Below are 22,476 nucleotides of genomic sequence, written 5' to 3'. Positions count from 1 at the left end.
CTGCTGGAGCAAGTGATGAAAGTGGACTCCAGGAGGGATGCGACCCATACTGGCGATCAAAGGCATCCTCGAAGGAGACGGCATAGGATGGGTTGCCACAGCGGTAGGACAGGGGTAGTTCAGCAGCTTCAGCACACAGACTCTGAACTGAACTGGGCTAGTGTAAAAGGCACCAGTGGCCAAACGGATGCCACGATGGTGGGTAGTGTTGAGATGGCATATGAGAGAGGGATGTGCAGACACACAAACAAATCGTCAATAGTCTAGTTTTGAACAGACAAGGGGCCAGTACAGACAGAGGAGTGTGGCTCGATCTGCACCCCAGGAAGTACCATTGAGGACACACAGGACATTGAGGGACCACATACAAGAGGCTGCCAGGTACAACACATGGGATGACCAAGAGATTTTCCTATTTAGCATGAGCTCCAGGAATTTCATAGTTTCAACGAACGGAAGAGCAACAGGCCCAACATGCAAAGACGATGGGAGAAACCAATTGCGCTGCCAAAAATTGATACACACAGTTTTGTCAGTGGAAAAATGAAAGCCACTGTCGATGCTCCAGGAGTAAAGACAATCAAGACATCACTGAAGATGCTGCTCTGTGAGACAGGTTCATAAAGAACTGCAATAGATGACAAAATTGTCAATGATAAGGGAGCCAGAGATGCCCGGCATGAGACAGGACATTATAGGGTTAATGGCGACAGAAAAGAGGATGACACTCAGGATGGAACTCTGAGGCGCAATGGTTTCCTGGATAAAGGAGTCCAAAAAGGCAGAACTCACACCCAGCTCAAAAACTCAGTCTTTTAAAAATTCCTGAAGGAAACTGGGCAGGTGGCTATGAAAGTGCCACGTGTATAGAGTACGGAGGATACCAGTTCTCCAGCAGGTGTTGTAGGCCTTCTCCAAATTGAAAAACAAGGCCCCAGTCTGGGATTTCCACAGAAAGCCATTCATGACAAGGGCGGACAAAGTAACAAGATGGTCAGCTGCAGAGTGCCACACTCAAAATCCACATTGTGCAGTCGTTAGTAAATTGTGAGACTCGAGCCACCGTACCAGCCAAGCATGAATCATCTGTCCCATCACCTTGAAAACACAGCTGGTGAGAGAGGGGGGGCAGTAGCTAGAAGAAAGGTTTTTGTCCTTACCGGGCTTAGGAATTGGTACGACGGTGGCTTCACGCCAACATCCAGCAAATGTGTCCTCTGCCCAGATGTGGTTGTATGTATTAAGCAGAGAGTTCTTCCTGGAAGAAAAAGGTGTTGCAACATCTGAATGTGGACAGCATCTGGCCCTGGGGTGGAGGATCGGGATGAACTGAGAGCATGATCTAGCTCCCTCATAGTAAAGGCGGCACTGTAGCACTCATGATTCTGAGAAGAGAAAGGTATCACCTGAGCCTCCTCCACTCATTTCCAATGGAGGGAGGCAGGATGATAGTGGGAAGAGCTCGAAATTTCTGCAAAATGGTGGCCCAATGTGTTGGAGATAGCAACAGGGTCGACGATGACATTGTCTGCTACTGTCAGACCAGAAATTGGCAAATGGATCTTCATCCCAGAGAGCCATCGGAAGTTGGCCCACACGACAGAGGATGGGGTGGAACTGTTAAAAGAAGTAGTGAATGAAATCCAGCTAGCGTTTTTGCTATCCCGAAGAATGTGATGACATTTTGCACACATCTGTTTATAATGAATGCATGAATGCAGTTTACCACTGTAGGATGACAGTTAAAAATGGGGAGAGCATGTCTCCGTGCGAATTGCATCACAGCATGCCTTAGTTCACCAAGGGACTGGGACACAATGCGATAAACAGGAAGTGCGAGGAATGGAAAGTTCTGCAGCTGTAAGGACAGCGTTTGTGAGATATTCCACGTGGTAATCACAACTGGGGAATCTTGTTCTTCAAAGGTCACCACGGAGGAGTACAGCTACCAGTCAGCCTTAGTAAGATGCCATTTGGGTGTGCACACAGGTACTTGAGAATTACAAGTAGTCTCCAAAAGCAAAGTGCCATTCCATAAATGAGAGCAGGATTTCACAAGGCTGACAATGGAATCAACACCTTTCTGAATAATAAACGGATTTACCATTACAAAGGACTGATCGTCTTCAGTACGTGAAACCATGAGGAACCTACACACCCACCTTAGGTGATTGTTCACACCTCAGGTCACATCTCCCAAATACCTGAGAGAGGGGGCAATTGGCAATTTGGAAATGTAGCAGCTCCCTGGGCCTGGCCTGTATCAGGGAGTATGTGTGGACTCTACCCGTCAACCCAGAGAATTGTGCTTTACCCAGACATTTGTAACACGTTAGACGTGTGGGCCGGCTGTCAGGAGCACACAGAGGGAGAAGAAGAAAAAGAACAACTTTTTTTTGGCACAAAACTGCTATGGTCATAAGCATCCATTCTGTGGAAGGATAAAAAGCCGAATGGGAAATCAGCAGCAATGGGAGCAAAACTCAAAAAGGAGAGAAACTAAAAACAGGAGGACATCTTTAAAAAACTACCACTGAAGGGGGGGGGGGGGTTGTTTTCCTCAAAAAAGAGCTTCAAATGAGCGATGTCATCTCACTGACACTGATAAGCACGTGTCATCTGCTAAAATGGAAGATATAACTAATTAATGGAAAATCTCATATAAAGATGTGAAACAATTACTAACAAAGAGATAGAGGGGCTGGCCAGTACTTACCTCAGCTCAGTACAGCCGATAGAAACACAAAAAACAACCGAAAATTTAAGTTCCTAGCTTTCGGAATAAATGTTCCTTCATCGGGGAGGAGAGAGGGGAAAGAAAGGGAAGAAGGGAAAGTGGATTTAGTTACTCACAACCCAGGTTATGAAGCAACAGGGAAAGGAAAACAGGGAAGGTAGCAAGGATGGAGGCATGGTGATGGAAGATATATCAGGCGACAGCTGTAAACGGGCGCGTGGCAGATTAAAATAGGGGCACTAAGTAAGAGGTGTCTCACTGTCCATGGTTGAGAGCAGTGGAGACAAAGCGGGGGAGGATCATCACTTAAAAGAAGTCAATGGCTTAAAAGACAGTGCCCTATCCTGAGTCTAGTTAAAATTACCTCCTCCCGACGAGGTGGTCAAGAGGAAGAGGTCAAAGCACAGGGAAGGGGATTCATGTCCCATAATTAGAAGTATAGACCAATGTGCGTGCCATAAAAGAGTAACATGACAACATAAAACATTCTGCAGATCGGCTAAGGGAACCATCCAAACAGTGGGCCGAGGAAGAGAGACTGCAGCCTTGGCCGCTATATCGGCTACCTGGTTTCCGTGGATACTAACGTGCCTTGCAATCCAGAGGAATGCTAGAGAGACACGCCCCCCCCCCCCCCCCCCAAGTGGAGGAAGTGGAGGCAATTAGAATTATATACTAATACCTTCAGCTGCTGATGGGCGTTGATATATATTAACGGGGACAGGTGAAAATGTGTGCTCCAATTGGGACTCGAACCCGGGATTTCTGGCTTATATGGCAGATCCACCGAGGGCACAGAGGAGAGTTTATGGCAGATCCACCGAGGGCACAGAGGAGAGTTCGACTGCAGAGACTATCTCGCACACGCTTCCCACAAATGGAGGCAGTCCTGAATCCAGTAGACCAGAGGGTAGACAGGATAAAGAGCTTGTAGGATAAGGCGAGAGCTGAGAGAATCCGAGCATATAATATACTGTAGCCGCTTATGGTGACAGATGTATTGGACAGCCTGGGAAGACCAGCACAGCTTTCTGCCAAACGTAAGTTCCAAGAATTTATTGAGACATCAGTGAACAGAAGGTCGACAGGGCCTAAATGTAGGAAAGGCAGAGGAAACTCCGTATGATGCCAAAAATTTACACAGGCTGTCTTACTGGGAGAAAATCTGAAGCTAGTTTCGATGCTCCATGAGTGGAGGCAATTAAGACATCCTTGAAGACATCATTCAAGAAGGCTGGTCCATTGAGAGCCTTAGTAGATCGCAAAATCATCGACAAAGAGGGAGCCCAAGACATTGGGAAGGAGACAATCCATAATTGGATTTATAGCGATGGCAAGGAGTACAAGGAGGCACCGGGGCAAAGGGGAGGTATGAGGTATTTAACATTCCGCAGCTGTAAGAATAACTTCCATAACATAAGTGACCTGACTGTCGATGCAGTGAAAGTGACATCAACTGTTGCTAGACAGGAGTAAAGTGTCCAATCAGCTTGGGGAAAACTTCCAGTGTCTTGGGTGCACAGATGGCAGTTGTGGCTGTAATCAAAGGACACATGGAAAATGGACACTTGAGTGGGTATCAGCAACAGCGAACCATTCAAAGCGTTGAGCTAGCTGAACAGTACCAACAAAGGTCCAAATGAAATTTGATGTGGAGGCAGACAAAAATGTATGTTCCCCAGTGTTGATGCAAGCAAGATCTGCTTGGTGGAAGAGGTCAATAATAGAGCGCCTCGTGGACAAGGACTTGGAGATCTCCAAAATGAATGGTGGGCACTGAAGTCCCCAACCAGCAAATAGGCGGGGTGGGAGCTGACCAAGGAGATGAAGGAGATTGGCTCTTTCCATGTGTGTGGATGATGGAATGTATACGGTACAAAGAGAGATGGTGTATCCAGAAAGGGAAAGACGGACAGTGACAGCTTGGAAGGAAATGTTTAAGGGGATTGAGTGATAATAGACAGTATTAAGGAGAAGAATCATAAGTCCCATGTGTGCCGGAGTGCCAGCAACAGAAGGGAGATCAAACTGGACTGATTGGAAATGGGGGGAAAAGCGATCATGGGGTCGTAGCTTTGTTTCCTGAAGACAGAAAATGACCGGGGTGTAGGATCATACGAGGATTGACAATTCATCCCGACTGGCCTGAATTCTATGGATATTCCAATGGATAAGTCACATAGGGTGGACACAAAAGGGAAGAATCTCAACATGGTTGCTGTCAACAACTGCTGAGAGCCAGCAGCCGACAGCATGGTATGGCATTCAGCCAAAGGCAGAAGATCCTGATCCATAGGTTGTTCAGGGGCAGGTCTTGCTGCCAGCGATCGGCCGGTTCATCGGCTGCCAGCAGTGCATCTTGGTGACATGGAAGACGGCCGAGGGCAGTTACCGCTGGGTGGTGCTGTAGATGAGACACGCAATGGAAGGAGAGGAACTGTTTCTTAAGAGCCTTCTTGGAAGCAGGATGTTGAGATAGAGGATTCGATGGTTGTAAAGTCAGAGTATGTAAACAATTTTCATGATTCGGCTCTTTTTTGAAAGTCTGGGGCCCTTGATTTAGCAGGAGCCGATAAAGAGTGAGCCTTAGAGTGAGCTGGTGATAGTGGGGAGGGTGAACGGGTGATCCAATTACTGTGGCACTAAAGGTGAGATTGCAAGTCTGCGTGGCTACCTCCTCAGTAGGCTGAGGAGGTGCAAGGACAGTGCTACATTTACCTGCTGGTGGCACAGTGGGCTATCGACTGGTGAATAACTTACAAGCAGCAAATGTAGACACCTTTTCCTTCACTCAGATTTCCTGAATAATTCGTTCATCTTTGAAAATAGGGCACTCTCAGGAAGCAGTGTGGTTGCCCATACAGTTTATGCAATGAGGGAATGGAGGTGGAGACACACCCTCATGGGCATCCCTGCCACATGCAACGTATTTGGCTGGATTGGAACACGACTGGTTGGTGGTATTAAACTGTTGACACTGATAGCAACGTATAGGGTTGGGGATGTAAGGGCAAACTGAAATTATCTCATATTCCACTTTAATGTGTCATGGAAGTTGAACTCTGCCAAACGTCAGGAAGAGAGTATGGGTCGGTAACAAGTCCTTGTCAACCCTTTCTACGACTATGTAAAACCTTTATGCCCTGGTCAGTTAGGTAGTTTTGAAAGTCCTTGCTGGCCAATCTGTCGATTGACCGTGTATAAACCACCCCGTGTGATGAATTTAAAGAGTGGTGTGCTTCCACCCGGACAAGGAAGGTGTGTAGCATCATAGTTTCCAGCTATTTTTGTGCCTGGAGGGCACTGACTGTTTCTAACAACAAGGTGCCAATTCATAATCAGGAACAAGACTTTACAGGACCTGCAATTGTGTCAACACCTTTCTGAATAATGAAAGGGTTGACTGTGTAGAAGTTTTGACTTATGTCAGACCGAGAAACAACTAGGAACCTTGGCACTGAAGGAAGAATTGTCTGTGGCTGAGACTCATCTAGCTTTCTCTTGTGGGCAGAAGTTGTAGACGTAGAGGAAACCATTGCGAAAGTATCCCCCATGATTATTGGCGTCTCCGATGATGTGCTCCTCATGGGGGCCCCTCGCTGAGGGCACTACTGCCTTAGGTGATTGTCCACACCTAAGGTAACACCACCTGAGAAACGGACAGAGGGACCAATCGGCACGTTTGGAAGGTACCAGATCGGGTAATCACCCAACTCTGGGAATGACCTTTACCAGGGGATACATGTGTGTCCTACCTGTCTACCCAGGGCAAGGAATTACGCATTACCCCATCACCGGCTATGTGTGGGAATGCATGGGTCGGCCTTCAGACACACACAAAGGGAGGAAAGGAAGGAACAAAGAAAAGGAAAGAAGAGAGGTCTCAAACGCCGCAGTGGAGACGAGGGTAAAGAGAAGAAGGAAGGAAATGAGAAGGACAAAGGGAGGACAGAGACTTTCTAGCATAGAGAGCAAAGAAGAGAAGTGTAATGTGCTGCAAATACATAGAAAGATCCTTTATCATTTAGCTAAAATTTAGCAGGTCAGCAACTGGAAGCAATTAATTCCATAAATTATCTGGGAGTAGGCATTAGGAGTGATTTAAAATGGAATGACCATATAAAATAAATTGTCTGTAAAGCAGATGCACAGACAGATTCATTGGAAAAATCTGAAGGAAATGCAGTCCGAAAACAAAGGAAGTAGGTTACAATATGCTTGTTCGCCCACTGCTTGAATACTGCTAACCAGTGTGGGATCTGTACCAGATAGTGTTGACAGAAGAGATAGAGAAGATGCAACGGACAGCAGTGCGCTTCGTTACAGGATCATTTAGTAATCACGACAGTGTTACGGAGATGATAGATAAACTCCAATGGAAGACTCTGCAAGAGAGATGCTCAGTAGCTCGGTATGGGCTTTTGTTGAAGGTTTGAGAACATACTTTCACCGAGAAATCAAGCAGTATATTGCTCCCTCCGACGTATGTCTCGCGAAGAGACCATGAAGATAAAATCAGAGATTAGAGCCGACACAGAGGCGTACCGACAATCTTTCTTTCCACGAACAATACGAGCCTGAAATAGAAGGGAGAACCGATAGAGGTACTTAAGGTACCCCGCACCACACACTTTCAGGTGGCTTCTGGAGTATGGATGTAGATGTAGATGTAGAACTATGTCTTACAGTTACAAGCGACTGTCTCCGGATGTAGGCACCAAACATCCTCGCAAAGAGTGGGAGAAGAGGAAGGGAAGAGGTGTGGGGAGGGGAGGGGAGGGGATGGGATGGGATGGGAGGGGACGGGAGGGGGGAAGGATGGAGGATGGGGAAGGATAAGGAAAAGGAAGGTATGCAGCCTGGAAAGGAAAAAAAGCTGCACTAGCTCAGGGTCCCGTGCTCGCCATGCATCCACAGAAGAGTTGTGAACCCCCTGGATGTGGAATCTCAAATACTGTAGTGGAGGAAAGAGAGGAGAAGGGAAACAAAGAAAGGAAAAGGGAATGAGAAACCGTGGTGAGACTGTTCTTATGTCTGCTAGAGACAATGTGGAACATTCCCACTAACACGCCAGACATGCTCCCCAAGAGGGGGAAAAAGAATAGCAAGAGGATAGAAATGCAGCACGGAAGGGAAAAAATGCTGCAAAGACTGGGGCCCCATGGTAGCCAAGCATGAACCCGCCAAAGAGTGGGAAGTCCCCCGCGTGAAGGAGAGGCAACAATGTTTGTGGTATGTAAAGATAATACTTCATTTACTTCGACAATGACCACACTTGTGTAAACGCCGAAAAGCCATCTAAACTATTCATGATTATGAACTGATCCATAACCTGATGAAACACTTTTCTTGGAAATTTACATATTTATAAAAGGTCCTTACCTTTTGAAAATTTATAGCTCAGTGTTGGTAGATAAATTTAAAATTCAAGTTTATTATGTAAACTCTAGTGATGTTATGGTGTGCACAATATTATGGCTTACACTGCAGTGTGCATGAAGTTGATAATTATGGAGCAAGAACCTTAAGTAAATCCAGGGTACTGTTGAAATGGACGGCCAACTTTTTCATTTATTACACCTGAACACCTGATCCCATTTTCTCCTTAACTGCAAAGCTGAGACTACAGGCCTGCAGAAGATAACTGCACAGTATTTACATCTATGAAACCTTCAAGAACAAAGCTAAGTGCAAAAAAAAAATTGGAATTGGCACAGCTGAACTTAAGTCAGGCTTGAGGGCTCATGCCAATTCCAGCCAAGATTTCAAGTAAAGACCACAGGCCACAGCAAAAAATGCAAAATTTGTTTGATAAAAACCAGGATGTGTCATATCATGTGAAGATATGATTAGACATCGTTCTATGTTGTGTACTTCCAAATAAATAAGTTTGCTGAGAAGCACTAACACTTCTTAGTCTTCAGCTAAATGACATTCTGGAACAAGTTCACATGCATTAAGTTATTTAAAAAGCATATTGTGAAATGAATAACTCCTGATATGTAGCCCAAATTAAAACTGTGTGTCGACGTAACTGCATGGCAGGTTCTCTTCAAAAGGCTTCCTCAATATCGATGGGACAGTAAACCCAATCTTCCTTCTTTCAAAAAGTTTCACACTTCAAATCAAGGGCAGAATTCTGTACACATCACTTGTCACACACAGAATAAGTGAATATTGGACTCATAATGTAGTGTGAAGTGTGGCAGGCTGGGCCATCTCACGTAAGTATGTCCTAACAAGAGCAGAAAACACATAAACGAGGCTGTACAAAGTAATCAACATTAGGGAAGATACTGTGACAAGACAAACCATCTGTTTATCACCTTGTGTATTCAAAGCCATTAAATTAAGTTCTTAGTAATTACAAGCACATCAGTGACTCATCAATTCAGAAAATTATACTTTCTCACAGTACCACTCCACTGATGGGTTTTGGGGCAGATGACCTTCAGGTTAACAGTTTGTTCACAACTGAAGCACAATATAAACTGGCCATGTATCCAATCACATTAATAATTGTGGATCAGCAAAGAGCTCTGGTCAGCCTCTCTGAGGCAAACATAGTTGGGTGCTCCAAACTGTGCCTCCTTACTGGACTGCACTACCCCACTATCAAGTTATAAAACGGCCATAGGGACTACTGATGGCGTTTTTGGTACAATATGGAAGAGATAAGATGATTGCAACATTTGTCACTTTAATCCCTTCATTTCTGGAACCATGAAAATGGCATCTCTTTTCAATACAATCTGTTTACAGGTGTGGTTACTGTTACTGCATTCTTAAGTAACTTTACATAATGGTATATGAGTCTACACTTGCAGTTCTTTCTGATTGTAACACAATGAAAAATTTCATCATATAGAGATGGGTGTCCATGGGTAATATCTCACTTTTCTTTCAGAAAGAGGTTTTCAAACTTCTTGAGCTAACAGCTCCCTTGACCTAACTATAAACACCTGTGGCTCCTTTTGCACTTGACATCATACTCCCGAATGTGGGGTAAATAAACTTAGGTTAAAAAAACGAAAAGACAAGTTATTTCTTGTTTAACTATTGACATAACACATTTTAATCAACTTTTAATGTTATTACATCTTATTCTTGCTACAAAATCAGTGGTAACGATGAGCTTGGTTCTTCCCCATCAGTTATTCTAATATCTGAACAAGTTTGGAAACTGCAATTAACATCTGTTTCTCCTCATCCATTCATGATCTCTATTTTGTGTTGTTGACTGCCAGTGCTGAAAAATCTCTCTCAAATAACTAGGATGTTACAAACTATCAAATGGATATTCCTGTTTCAAGCTCCAAAACTCCAGTAGTGATACAAACTTACTTCAATTTCAATGTGGAGTCTGAAAAAATATTGATAAATTGTTCTTATCCTTCAGCGGCAAGTCTTGATAAAAGTTCTGTACTGAAACAATCCTTTGGTATAGTTGTGTTGATCAACTACTTCTGGAAAGTACTTCGGGAAGGAATCACTGGGTTTACTAAAATGATTCATGAGCACAGACTTAACTTCTTCACCCAACTGAAAGTCAGTGTTTTCTAAAACTGTGTGAAGGGCATGGTAAATGTAATGTGTACCCTTATCATCCAGCTTTTTCTTTCACAATATTAGTTTCTTTCTGAAGGCTGAAATCTTGCCAGACAGTAGTAGACTGTTGGTCTCATTACATTGAATGAATGCATTCAATGAATTACGTTTTTCAACGTCACAAAGGTATGGCATCTCCACAAACAATCACTGTCTATGAACTTCTTAGAACTTTGAATGTTTCTCATTAACAAAGTACTACTAAAGTTCTTTTCCTGAGTTCATACACACTTTTTGAGACACTATCATGTGAAAGTCAGTGAGAGTTATTGTCATACATTAGGGAAATATGTTTAACCTGCTTATCAACATACATTCATTGCAAACCTCTCAACTCAAGTGGCAGAATCTTAATGATGTTTACAGCTTTGATAACTGGTAATCTGATGTAACGGCCAGCTATACTATGACCCACCTGTTCACATGTACACACAATTTTCCAATTCATGTTTTTCCTTTCATAAAAGAGTGTAGTACTTCAAAGTTTTTGCTTTTGTTCCAAGAGTTAGTTCCCTGCAGCAAAGGTCTTCATGAAATCTGTAGTTATGTATGAACAGCATTTAACAAATTAGTTGTGAATCGTTCTAGTTGTCTGCAGTTTCAACCATATGATCCATTAATGACATCAGCCATATTGAGTATTTGATGACTAACAGTGTTGTCTGATAAAGGCACATTTGCTAGTTGTTCAGCATTTGACTCTGTTATCTAGTAAATACCATTTCCATAGAAGCTGGTAAAATAAGGTTTTTTGGTATGGTGTGTGGTTTCTGGTGTTTTGTTACATGGTAAACGATTTTATAAGATGAAAACACAGCCTTTGTGGGAATTGTAGGTTGTTTACTGAAAGTTGTTTTAAGTTGTGGGGAAATCAGGTTCACAATCTGTTTGTCAAACTATCATGATTTGATTCCAAATTTAGTTTCATGTTATCAGAAAGCAGACTTTGATACAAATGACACACTGCGGTCATTTCTCATTTCAAACAGTAGTACATCTAAAAGTCAAATTCAAGTAGCTGTCATCATACTTCCAGCATATTTATCTATTCCTGTCGTTAGAACTGCACAATACATTTGAAAAACATATTTTGTGCTTAAATAGAAAAATTTGTTCATGCTGACAGAGAAACACAAATCCCAGAAGACAAGTGACAATTATTAAAAACTATCTGCATACAATGAAACCAATCTTCAAACTGATTGTTACAGAATAAAAACAAATGGCTCATATAGTACAACTGGACTGCCATGTACCACACTATCACAGTAACAACACTTGCTTGCCAGCCAATTAGATATCACTACTGGTGCACATATGGTTCTGAAAGCAAATAAATTAAATTATTATTTTTACGAAACTACTGAAACTACTGCAAAGCTGCAACACCCCTGGGAGGTGCGATCAAGTTTGAAAATGCCTGGTCTAGGATGTTACTAGCAGCTGAAGTAAAATGCACTTTTCAATTTCAGTTGTAACCTGTTTGTCTGTAATGTTTCAAATGAAACAAAATGTTTCTCCTTTTAATATAACGTGAAAATTAATTGTCTAGGTAGTCTGGAATTTCCCTGTAATCTGTTTGAGATAATGCTGAATTACTGCCAGAGCGCTAGCTACCCCAAACAGGAACCGGAGCTGTTGACATAAGTCACAGGAGACTAAGTGTTGCTTTAACTATTTGTTAAAATGGCAGCTGCAAATATCCCCCTGACAAGTTTGTCTTCAAATACCTTCAGCCTGCTGATTTTCAAAGGTTCGTTAACTCTACACTACCCTGGTGGACACTAAAAGCCCAAGTTAATCCATAATAGATAGTCTTGGATACTGTGACCACCCTTTCAAAATGAGACAAGATTCGGAGTCCCCAATACCAATTACCGCTGATTCTGATTCTATACAGAACACTTGTGATATTTAAAAGTAACAAAGATGATGAGCAGTATATCAAGCAACTAAGAGAGATGGAAATTTTTACCAAACAGTAATGGACTCACCAAATTACAGCCCTCACAAACAATAGTACTATGAGTGAGGACTGAGTAACAGCATCAGCATCCTCAACAGCCCAACACCACATAACAATTCTGGCCTTGTCCACTTTATGCCAAGAAGTCCTCACAGTTACTTTATCTACAGGCTACTTTGCCAATGCTGTTTTCTGACTAAGTGCTGAGTTTGGCAGGCTGTCTGATCCCACTGTGCCCAGAGTCATCACCGAAGATGACATCCAGTTGGACATCCACTCTGCTAGTCATGCAGCTATTGTGAAAATTTTGCTTCAATGAGCCAATGAGCCCTCAGCACTACTGGACATTGGACTTCCCCGTACTATATCATCGACGAGGTCTGCAAGTCCCTCTAGTCGTCACTGTCTCTTCTGCCACCCCCTCACCCTTTCTCCCACAAGGGCCAACCAGGAAGGTAACATCTTTTTACAGGGGACCGTGCTGACAATGGACATGGCATATGCTATTACCATTTTTCCTTTCACAGGAACACCATCCATATATATTGTGTTTACATTGTCTTTGAACTTTTGTTATCCTTATGGATTAAGAAATGCTTTAGTTTGTTGCAGCAGTACTCTTCAACGCCAAAATACCTTTTACTTCACTTGTAATTTTTATCTGTGATGCGACACAATAAGGCCCTGGAAATTATTTCGACAACATCTTTTCATTTCAAACTTTTCCCTCATTACTTAAAACTAACGTAACATGACACAGCATAGTTTTTTATTGCAGGAGAGGCAGCAAAATATACATCAATAAGTAAGAGGCAAGAGGTACCCAAGCTACTTACCATTCGATAGAAACATTCCCTCTTGCAAGCCTGGATCTTCAGGATAAATTCGCCAAGAGATGCCCATAGGTCCCTCATGAACATTGAGAAATGACCCAATACCATGACCTGTTCCATGTAAATAGTCTAATCCAACATCCCACAGATATTTTCTCGCTAATGTATCCAAGCAGTTCCCCTAAAAGAGTGAAATAAATATTGCTATTAGCACAAATCAACTTCATCAGTATCAAACTGGTTTAGATTCACCAAAAGTTTGCTTATATTGTATGGCCATGTAATGATCTAGTATGAAAAACACAGGTTACAGCCACTTTTGCATGCACTTCCTTGGGTGTGATCTGTGGTATGCTAACACTTCAATATAATTCTTACAGTTGTCACATTATGAGTGGAAGCATGTGACACAATTACTTGCTTGTGTCATGACTGGACAGGAAGGATGAGGTTCATGTACAGGTTCACATACTTAATTGACATAAATATTTCTTTGACTGACTTTATTACTGCAATGTAACACTGTCATGCCACACTCAAAGTGTTCCCAGAGTTGGTTGGGATCCTTTATCTGGAGCTGAGTGGAGGGCCTCAACCAAAGACATTGTTGATTGACAGTCTTGGATGCAGATTTATGGACCTGCGTTATTGGTTGGGGATTTGTTGGACTCCTTAGACAGGTCAGGGATGTGCTACGCAAACAAAGCAACTACACAGGGAGTAGACTACTTATGGTGTGCAAATGGGCTGCTTCTTGGTTAGGCAGTAGTTTGAGTTGTTCTAATGAACACACGCTAGCTGATAAGCAGGTAGTGAAGTGAGACTGCACTCAGAGTAAAGAGCCTGAATGTCAAAATTTTGTCAGTAAATTGCTGAAGTATTTGTAACAAAGTTCCTGAGTTTACTGCACTCCAGGAAAGTTCTCAAGCTTAAATTACTCTTGGGACCAGGAGCTGGCTGAAACTGAAGTAGAAAAGCTCTGAAATATCTAGGGAGTCATGGAATGTATATATATTGGAAAGGAAGACTGATTCCACAGAAGGGGGAAGTATTCAGTGCTATCAACAAAAATATTGTCGCTATTGAGGTCAAATTTGAGTGTGACAGTGATGTTGTTGGGTCGTGTATAACATGCCTAGGCAAAACTATGTTGATTGTTGGATGTTTTTACTGGCAGCCCAATTCCACTGTGACAGTTACAGAGTCACTCAATAAAAGTCTACAGTCAGTATTACATAAATACTGAGATCATGTAATACTAGTTGGGGACTACTTTAACCTACCAAATGTAGACTGGGACATCTGTGGATTCATTGGAGGGTGTAAAAGTCTTGCAAAGTACTTCTGAACTCTTTTCCGAAAACAGTCTTAAGAAGCTAATTCAGTAACTCCCATGCAATGATCTTGTAGCTACAAACAGGCCATACCTTATCGACAGTGTCAGTATACAGGTGGGGATTAGTGATCATGACATAGTGCATATGGTGGCAAAAGTTAATAAATCAGTCAAGAAGGCTAGGAGGGAGTTTCTGCAAGAAAGAGCAGGTAATCAGTTGCGAGCACTCACTCAGACAATGAACTGACATTACTTAGTTGCAGTAAGATAGGCAGAGATGAATCACGGGAAAAGTTTACACAGACTGTAAAACACAGTCCAAAAGAGAACACACAACTGACTACATGCAAAGTTTAGTGCATTTGTGAAAAGATCTATGCAAGAAGCATAGAATTACTACCACCTCATACCTTAACACAAGATCTAGCTGAGAACCCGAGAAAATTCTGGTCCTATGTAAGATCACTAAGAGAATCCAAGGCTTCCATCCAGTCATTCGTTGACCAGTCTGTTGGGGCAGTTGAATGTAGAAATACAATGGACAAAGTTTTAAACTTTGTGTTTAAGAAATCACTCATGCAGGAGACCCTCACAAACATACTTGTCATTTGACCATCAAGTAGACTCCCATACAGATGACATAATAATAAGCATCCCGGCCTTAGTCAAACAACTGAAAGAGTTGAAAATAAATCACCAGGTCCAGCTGAAATCCCAATTCAGTTTCACAAAGAGTACTCTCCAGTATTGGCCCTTACTTAGCTTCCTTTTATAGTGAATCTCTTGCCCAATATCAAGTCCCAAATGTCTGGAAAAAGACAAGTCATTTAAATTGGTTTGCTGTAGAATTCTTGAACATGTTCAGAGTTCCAATTTAATACATTTCCTTACAACTGAGAAGTTTATGTCCAAGAATCATCACAGTTTCAGAAAGTATCACTCAAGTGAAACTCAGCTTGCCTTTTTCTTACGATATACAGTGAATTATGGCTGAATAGCAACAAGCAGATTCCATATCCTGTATTTCTGAAAAGCATTTGTCACTGTGCCCCACTGCAGACTTGATGAGGGTACGGGCATATGGAATAGGTTCCCAGATATATGAGCGCCTCAACCAGAACCCAGTATGTCATGTGCTTTTCTGGGCAGTAATTGTCCATCAGAGACAAGGGTATCATCAGGCACTGCCACAGGCAAATGTGAAAGAACCACCAGAGAGGGTGATCAGCAATCTGCGATTGTTCGGTTATTTGCTAATAATGTTGTGATGTATGGGAAGGTGCCATCATTGTGTGACTGTAAGAGGATAAGAGATGACTAAGACAAAAGTTTGTCTGGTGAATGGCAGCTAGCTCTAAATGCAGAAAATATAAGTTAATGTGAATGAGTAGGATACAAACCCTTTTGGCACAGCATTAGTAGTGTCCTGCTTGACACAATCTCATTGTATAAATACTTGAGCATAACATTGCACAGAGTTATGAAATGTAATTTGTATGTGATGATCCTGGTAGGGAACGTGAGTGGCTGACTTCAGTTTATTGGGAGAATTTTGGGAGAGTGTGGTTCATCTGTAAAGGAGACTGCATACAGGACACTAGTGAGACATATTCTTGAGTACTGCTTGAATGTTTGGGATCTGCACCAGACTGGATTAAAAGAAGACAATGAAGCAATTCAGAGGTGGGCTGCTAGCTCTGTTACCAATCGGTTCAAACATCTTCTGGAGATGCTTCAGGAATTGAAATGGGATTGCCTGGACAAAAAGGTTATGTTCTTTTCAAGGAACAGTAATGAGAAAATTTAGAGAACCTGCATTTGAAGCTGACTGCAGAATGATTCTACCGCTTCCAATATATATTTCGTGTAAGACCACAAAGATATAAGAAATTAGGACTCATACAGAGGCATAAGGACAGTCATTTTTCCCTTGCACTGTGTGTGACTGTAACAGGAAAGGAAATTGACTAGTAACGGTATGGAGTACCTTCTGTTATGCACTGTATGATGGCTTGCGGAATAGGTATGTACATGTAGAAAATTAAAGATTTACAAAAATGCAGCAGTTTCAAAAACTCCACTAAAAGTAAAAATGTAGAAAAGTGCAGCACAGCATAATAACCTCTACTAAAAGTGTTAATGTACATTTTATCAGGAGACTCGCAGCAGTATTACGAGTTTCAGCAGTCATCCCAATTATCACATCTCTTCACAGTAACATATGAAGAGAAGCCATTGACATGCTTCAACAGAATCCCAACATACAATTTCTGACAAAAATCGAGAAGAATCGTGTGGTTCCTTTGTGCTTACTGAACAGTATAGATCATGAGATGGGACAACTGAGCACACTGTGTTAATAAATCTCACCAACACAGACAGGTACCTGAATTCCACATTCCACCATTTCCAATCCAGAATCTACTGTGTATCAAACATTGACCAGAGTACTCTTTGGATCTGCAATACAAATGACAGCTGACCTACACAAGCAATATCCCATACCTACTGCTGTGTCCAAAAGCACAGGCACCACACATTAATATAATTGATTCACCTCGATGGGCAATGAATCAACTAGCTTCAGAGCAGATGCATAATTATGTCTACCTCCTGCACAAATCTCAAATTAATGAAGATTAAGGTCATTGATAGGGGCTGTGGATAGGTGACGCTAGGTGAAAATGTGGGTCGGATGAGACGTGTGCCAAGACAGTCTGTGCTATTGTGATAAACACTGCATTTAGCTGCATCCATGTGGCGCATTGGTTAACACAACTGCCTAGTAGCGGGAGGTCCCTGGCTCGAGTCCTGGTCTGGCATTCGTTTTCACTCGTCAATGCTGATTCTGCATGCATACAGTCTTGATGCAGTTGATATCAACAGCCCTTCCTTCCCTCCCCTCCCCTCCCTCTTTTCCCTTTTCCCTTCCATTCCCTCCTACTATCGACATAACACTGTACTTACTACTCCTCAGTCCCCTTCAATTTCACTTGGTCATGACCTCCACTTCTCTGATGGCTCCACAGTATGCATCAAGCCTACCAACGCCAACAATTCCTTCACTCTGACAGTGTCTAAAAAACCCTTCACCGCCACTCTTGTATATTCCACTAACAGTTCTCTGGTGTTGTACACTTCACTTAACCTAACCTAACCCCCATGTTGTCAATACCCATGCCACACATGCAAGTCAGATCCATGGGATAAATCCCTCCTCACCCACAACCAACCCAGGATAGACCATCTGAACCACACTGTATACTACAGTTTAACTGCTTATACTATGGTTAAACTGCTTATCATCATTCAGTGAAATAAGGGAATATTCTCTCCAAAATACTGAAATATTCTTATGCAGCCCCTACATCATATCTCTTGTCTCTTGGATCATATGCATGTAAAGACAAGTGCAACACCTGTTTTGTCGTCCACTCAGCATGTCCCACTCCAGTAATCACCGATATAAGCCCACCACACAAAATATGAGTCACCCCCTTAAAAGAACACAAGTCACTTTGGAGTGCTGCAGATGGTGTAAAATTGATACCAGGCAGTCATGTCACCCTCCACTGCTGACTAAATGCATGCGTGTATCAGCCAGCTGTATGGTTAAGGCAGAAAGATGCTTCAACATGGAGACATGACAGAATGGCAAAATTAGAGCCTTAGTGTTTGAGCATGACCATGAAAACACAACACAAATGAAGTTGTTCAATTTATTGGCATATTAATGTGGACTGTCCAATGTGCCTACAACGAATGGTTACCACTCACAGTCACACATGGTGTAAGAAAAGTGAGCATAAAGGAACTCTTACAACAGGGACCTGTTTCATGTCTTTTCCATGACAACTGATTTGCAATCTGCCAGGAACTGCTGGCCATCAGTAAATACAGCCACATGTCCACCAGTTTCTGAGTAACATTTCAAAGGGCACTGCATGCAACGGACATTTGGAGTTAGGTACTTTGCAAAAGGCCATTGCTCACAGTGGCACATAAAGCAAAACATCTTCAAAGGGCCAAACAGCACAGGAGAAGGATGTAGCTGACTGGGGGCATGTAGTGTGGTCTGATGAGTTGTAATTTTGTCTTGTTTCAAATGATGCAATGTAATGAATGCACTATTGTATGTTGTGGCACTTTACCTGCACTGTGTGGAGGGTCCAGTTCAGGATGGCAATGGTTCTATGATTTTTTTTATTTTTTTATCATACCATGAAATGGATATACTCATTCAGGTTACTGTGCACATGAATCATTATCTTTATTTTGAAATTCTCAGCAAATCAAGAGTATACATCATTACAAAAGTACACTGTGGACTATGCACGGTGGAAAGATCACTGAATTTTCTCCTGAACATTATATTATTTTAACTGATATTTTACTGAAGTTTTAATTACCTTTATTTTAGTTGGGAACACACTTGTCCCCATGAAAAACTGTCCCTTGAAAACACGAGTAAAACATTCCTTTTCAAACTGAGTAGGGGTTCCAAAATGAATTGTTCTAGTAACATCAGTAGTACCGTCCCTGAAAAAAGAAATGCAAAAAAATAGATAAAAATGTATCTTTATGTTGCTGACTCTTATTATGTAATCCAAAGCTAGTTTCAGTTAATTGCATTACACCATAACCACCCAAACTGAGTTCTTTGAAAGCAGCAGTTCAATATTTTCTCACAGAGAAGGAATAATCTGTCATATAATCAAAATTTGTGACAATGGCAATCCGGCAACAGCAAAATTTCTGATCACAAGTTATGGGACTTACTTTATAGACACAGGGCTTAAGGCTATCCATTAAGGGTAGCATCTTTGACAACCAATCCAAAGGTCCTAGGTTCAACCTTAGCCACTGCCTAGATTTTGAATTAAAATTCAAACTGCCTCTAATGGTGGAAGAATGAACAAAAAATTCTGAAGAATTCTACTAGCTTCTCACTTGGATCTCTGGGTGAGGACAGCCTATGAAGTTATCAGGAAGAGATGCATAAGGTATGAATCAGTGTGGAATGTTAGGAGACAATGACGTAAGGGAAAACCAAGAATCAGAAGAGAGAATGAACAGGACAAAGTTAGATTCAGAAGGGATAAGTGAAGTGAAATGGGAAGAAGACAGAATTCTGGTCAAATGACTAACATGATGATAACGGCAGTATCGGTATGTGGTGTAAAGCTTTGGTTTGATCGCCATGGAAACATTTCCAACAAGGATAGGAGACCATGCTACAACAGCAATTGATAATTTATTTCTAAATCCAACTTTTTTTCATGAAATAGATGTGGGCCTCATATGAATCACAATGGTCAAATTGCAGCAATAATGCCATCAACCAGATTGAATTAAGAATGGGAAGGTAACATTTTACTTAATCGTAAATCATAAAAAGAATATGATGAAGGGCACACAATAGATTAAACAATTAATTCTTTCCTAAAAATATTCTTACAGCATTATGAATCCTTTACTATGGGACAGGGAAAATTACAGTAGAAGCCAAGAAAAAGGGGGTTCAAAGTATCTTTTGGCAAGAAGAGAGAGCTTTATTTAATGCCAGTGACTAAATATTCAAGGCTTAAAAATGTCCTACAGGCAGTACTGCAAAATTCTTCACTGTGTCATCAAAAAGACAAAATTTCATGACAAAAATGAGGCCAGTTTGGTATTTTATTAGGAATAAAAAAATAAACCTGGAAAGGCAAATTATATGCAGTTTCCTTAAATCATTGCCCACTACACTCAACGAATTCTTGCTGACAGCAGCAATTCAAAACACAGGGGGACAAAATGAAAGCAAATCCATTTCATTCACTTAGACAAACAATGCATGCTCTACCAGCAACATCAGTTTTCCAATCAACTGTCAAAGAGATCATAAAAAATCATTAAGTCACTAAAATGCCATCTCTCTTCTGGTGATACCTAAGTATCAGTCTTGTTCCGATTTTATAATGCATTCTTTGAGTTACCTTCGTAATCTGTCAAGGTGTATATTCTAAAAGATTTATGTATACAATAGTAGGATTCATTTATAAGAATGATGTTCAGTAAGTAATTTCTGTTTACATTTCTGCATTCTTTTTTCTTATTTATTTTGTTTCAGGCTAACTAAGAACCACATCAAGATAACTATTACTTTCTTCCTTCATCCTTCTACAAAACTTTCATTTTCTCAGAATGAGGTGTTTTCACCTCATCTGACCACTTTGCTCCAGTTTTTCTTTGTCTCCTGTGCAATCTGCATTTTTTCTAAGTCCTTTTTTTGTCTTGCCTTCCCATCCATTCCCTTTGTTTACATCATGTAGATGAATGTGTGGATCTCCTTTGTTAATCTTTCTTCATTCCCTCTAGATGTCCATGGAGTGTAACATGTGTTGCACCAATCTCATCTGTTATTTTAGGGAAGAACAAGTGTATTTCCATACTTGGCCTCAAACTGCCATTTTTGTTCTCAACTGGAGTTAATATTTTTTGCAAGGTTCTTCTTTCTTGTCTAACTCTTCGATGCCATTCTGCATCCAGATAAAAGCAACCTCTCTGACTCAGGGGACTTCTGGTTTTACAACTGTATTATGCCTTAATTTAACATCTTCAGGAAGACATTTTTAATATACAGATTTCTCATTTTCATGTACACTCTCATTTTCTCAATGCAGATTTTAATTGCTTTTTTTCACTTTTTATGTTTATATTTTTACCCAGATATTTAAAGCTGAATGTTTTGTTTTTGTTGCCATACTTTGTTTTTAAAATTCTTGCTGAATTACTTTCACTGACCACATATTCAGTCTTTTCAAAAGAAATTTGCAGACCTGCCTCTTCAGCTGCCTTTTTCTTCAGTAGTTCTAGTACTTGCTTTGCATTCTCTAGGTTCCATCTATTATTACAGATTGTCTGTAAAAGCCAAGCAATTTATTGGATCTTTCAATCTGCCGCACTTTATTTAGTTATTCACATTCTGTTTTTCTTCCCCTATTTTCCATTCTTTTATAACCTTTCCAGAACACAATTTAATAATAAAGGTGACAAAAAGTCTCCTTGCTTGACTCCTGATGCAATCTGAAATGGACTGGATGTTGTCAAAAGAAATTTAATTTTAAATACTGTGTGTGTAAAATAGTGTTTAGTTATTTCCAGAGTTTTCCCATCTACTGCAAAGTCCTTCACGGTTTCGAGGAGAGAGTCTGTCTTTCAAAACTAGACATGATTGTCTTATTTGGGAGTTCTGCGATAATTCATTAAATAAAATATGGCGTTTCAGTCTTCGGTCGCTATTCTTTATGTTCTGTACGGACAAGTTACTCTGTAACTACAACATATGATCTGAAGATGGGCAGCTAGCCCGAAACCGGTAATTGATTGAAAATAAAGAATAGCAATCAAAGACTGAAACACCATATTTTATTTTAGAGAATCTGTCTATTGAATCATATGCCTTTAAAACCAATCTTTGATATTTTTGTACATCTAATTTTTTGCTAATTGTAAATCATGCTTAATATTTTCCAGTTTGTTTAGTTAACAAAGGATTTAATTAGTTCAGAGTGGCTTTCAATAAGATTTTGTATTCTAAGGGTGTAAATAAAATTACTCTGTAATTGTTGATAAGCATCTACTCCCCATTTTTATGAAGTGGGCGAATTAAGGCAATCTTCCAGTTTTCTGGGATTGTTTTCGTGTCCCAGATCTTAAAAAGTTTTCCCTCTTCTAATTTTTACATCTACACTTTTAAGTGATAAAATGATGTTCAATAAAAGGTACACGTTGGTAACACTAAATAAAAAGATTAAGGTAATCAAGCCGAATGAGAATGACAAACTCTCTGAGCGCGAAATAATGGTGCACTTCAAATGCGATGAAAAAAAAATTTGTGATACTTTTGGAAAAACGATAAGATACAGGATGAATGGATTAAAGAAAACAGGCAAATCAAAAGAATGGCAAAGAAGATAAAGCAAAAAGGTTAACTTTGTCTGGACGCATATTG

The 22,476-nt window shown here is 41.0% G+C and overlaps 1 protein-coding gene across 3 annotated transcripts in view; it reads right to left on the bottom strand.

Annotated features, from left to right (window-relative positions):
- Window positions 1–22,476, bottom strand: part of LOC126365835 (xaa-Pro aminopeptidase ApepP) — a 149,447-nt gene that overhangs the window by 9,659 nt on the left and 117,312 nt on the right. For all 3 annotated transcript variants that reach the window (XM_050008467.1, XM_050008466.1, XM_050008468.1), the window contains exons 10-11: window positions 18,890–19,019; window positions 13,148–13,325 (exon numbers count right to left, since the gene is read on the bottom strand). In XM_050008467.1, coding sequence (XP_049864424.1) covers window positions 13,148–13,325; window positions 18,890–19,019 — 308 coding nt within the window. The remainder of the gene's footprint in view (window positions 1–13,147; window positions 13,326–18,889; window positions 19,020–22,476) is intronic.

This window comes from Schistocerca gregaria, chromosome 4, assembly GCF_023897955.1.
Source record: "Schistocerca gregaria isolate iqSchGreg1 chromosome 4, iqSchGreg1.2, whole genome shotgun sequence".
Lineage (NCBI taxonomy): Eukaryota > Metazoa > Arthropoda > Insecta > Orthoptera > Acrididae > Schistocerca > Schistocerca gregaria.
The sequence above is the reverse complement of the archived record's forward strand: the minus strand, read 5'-3'. Positions and strand labels throughout refer to the sequence as shown.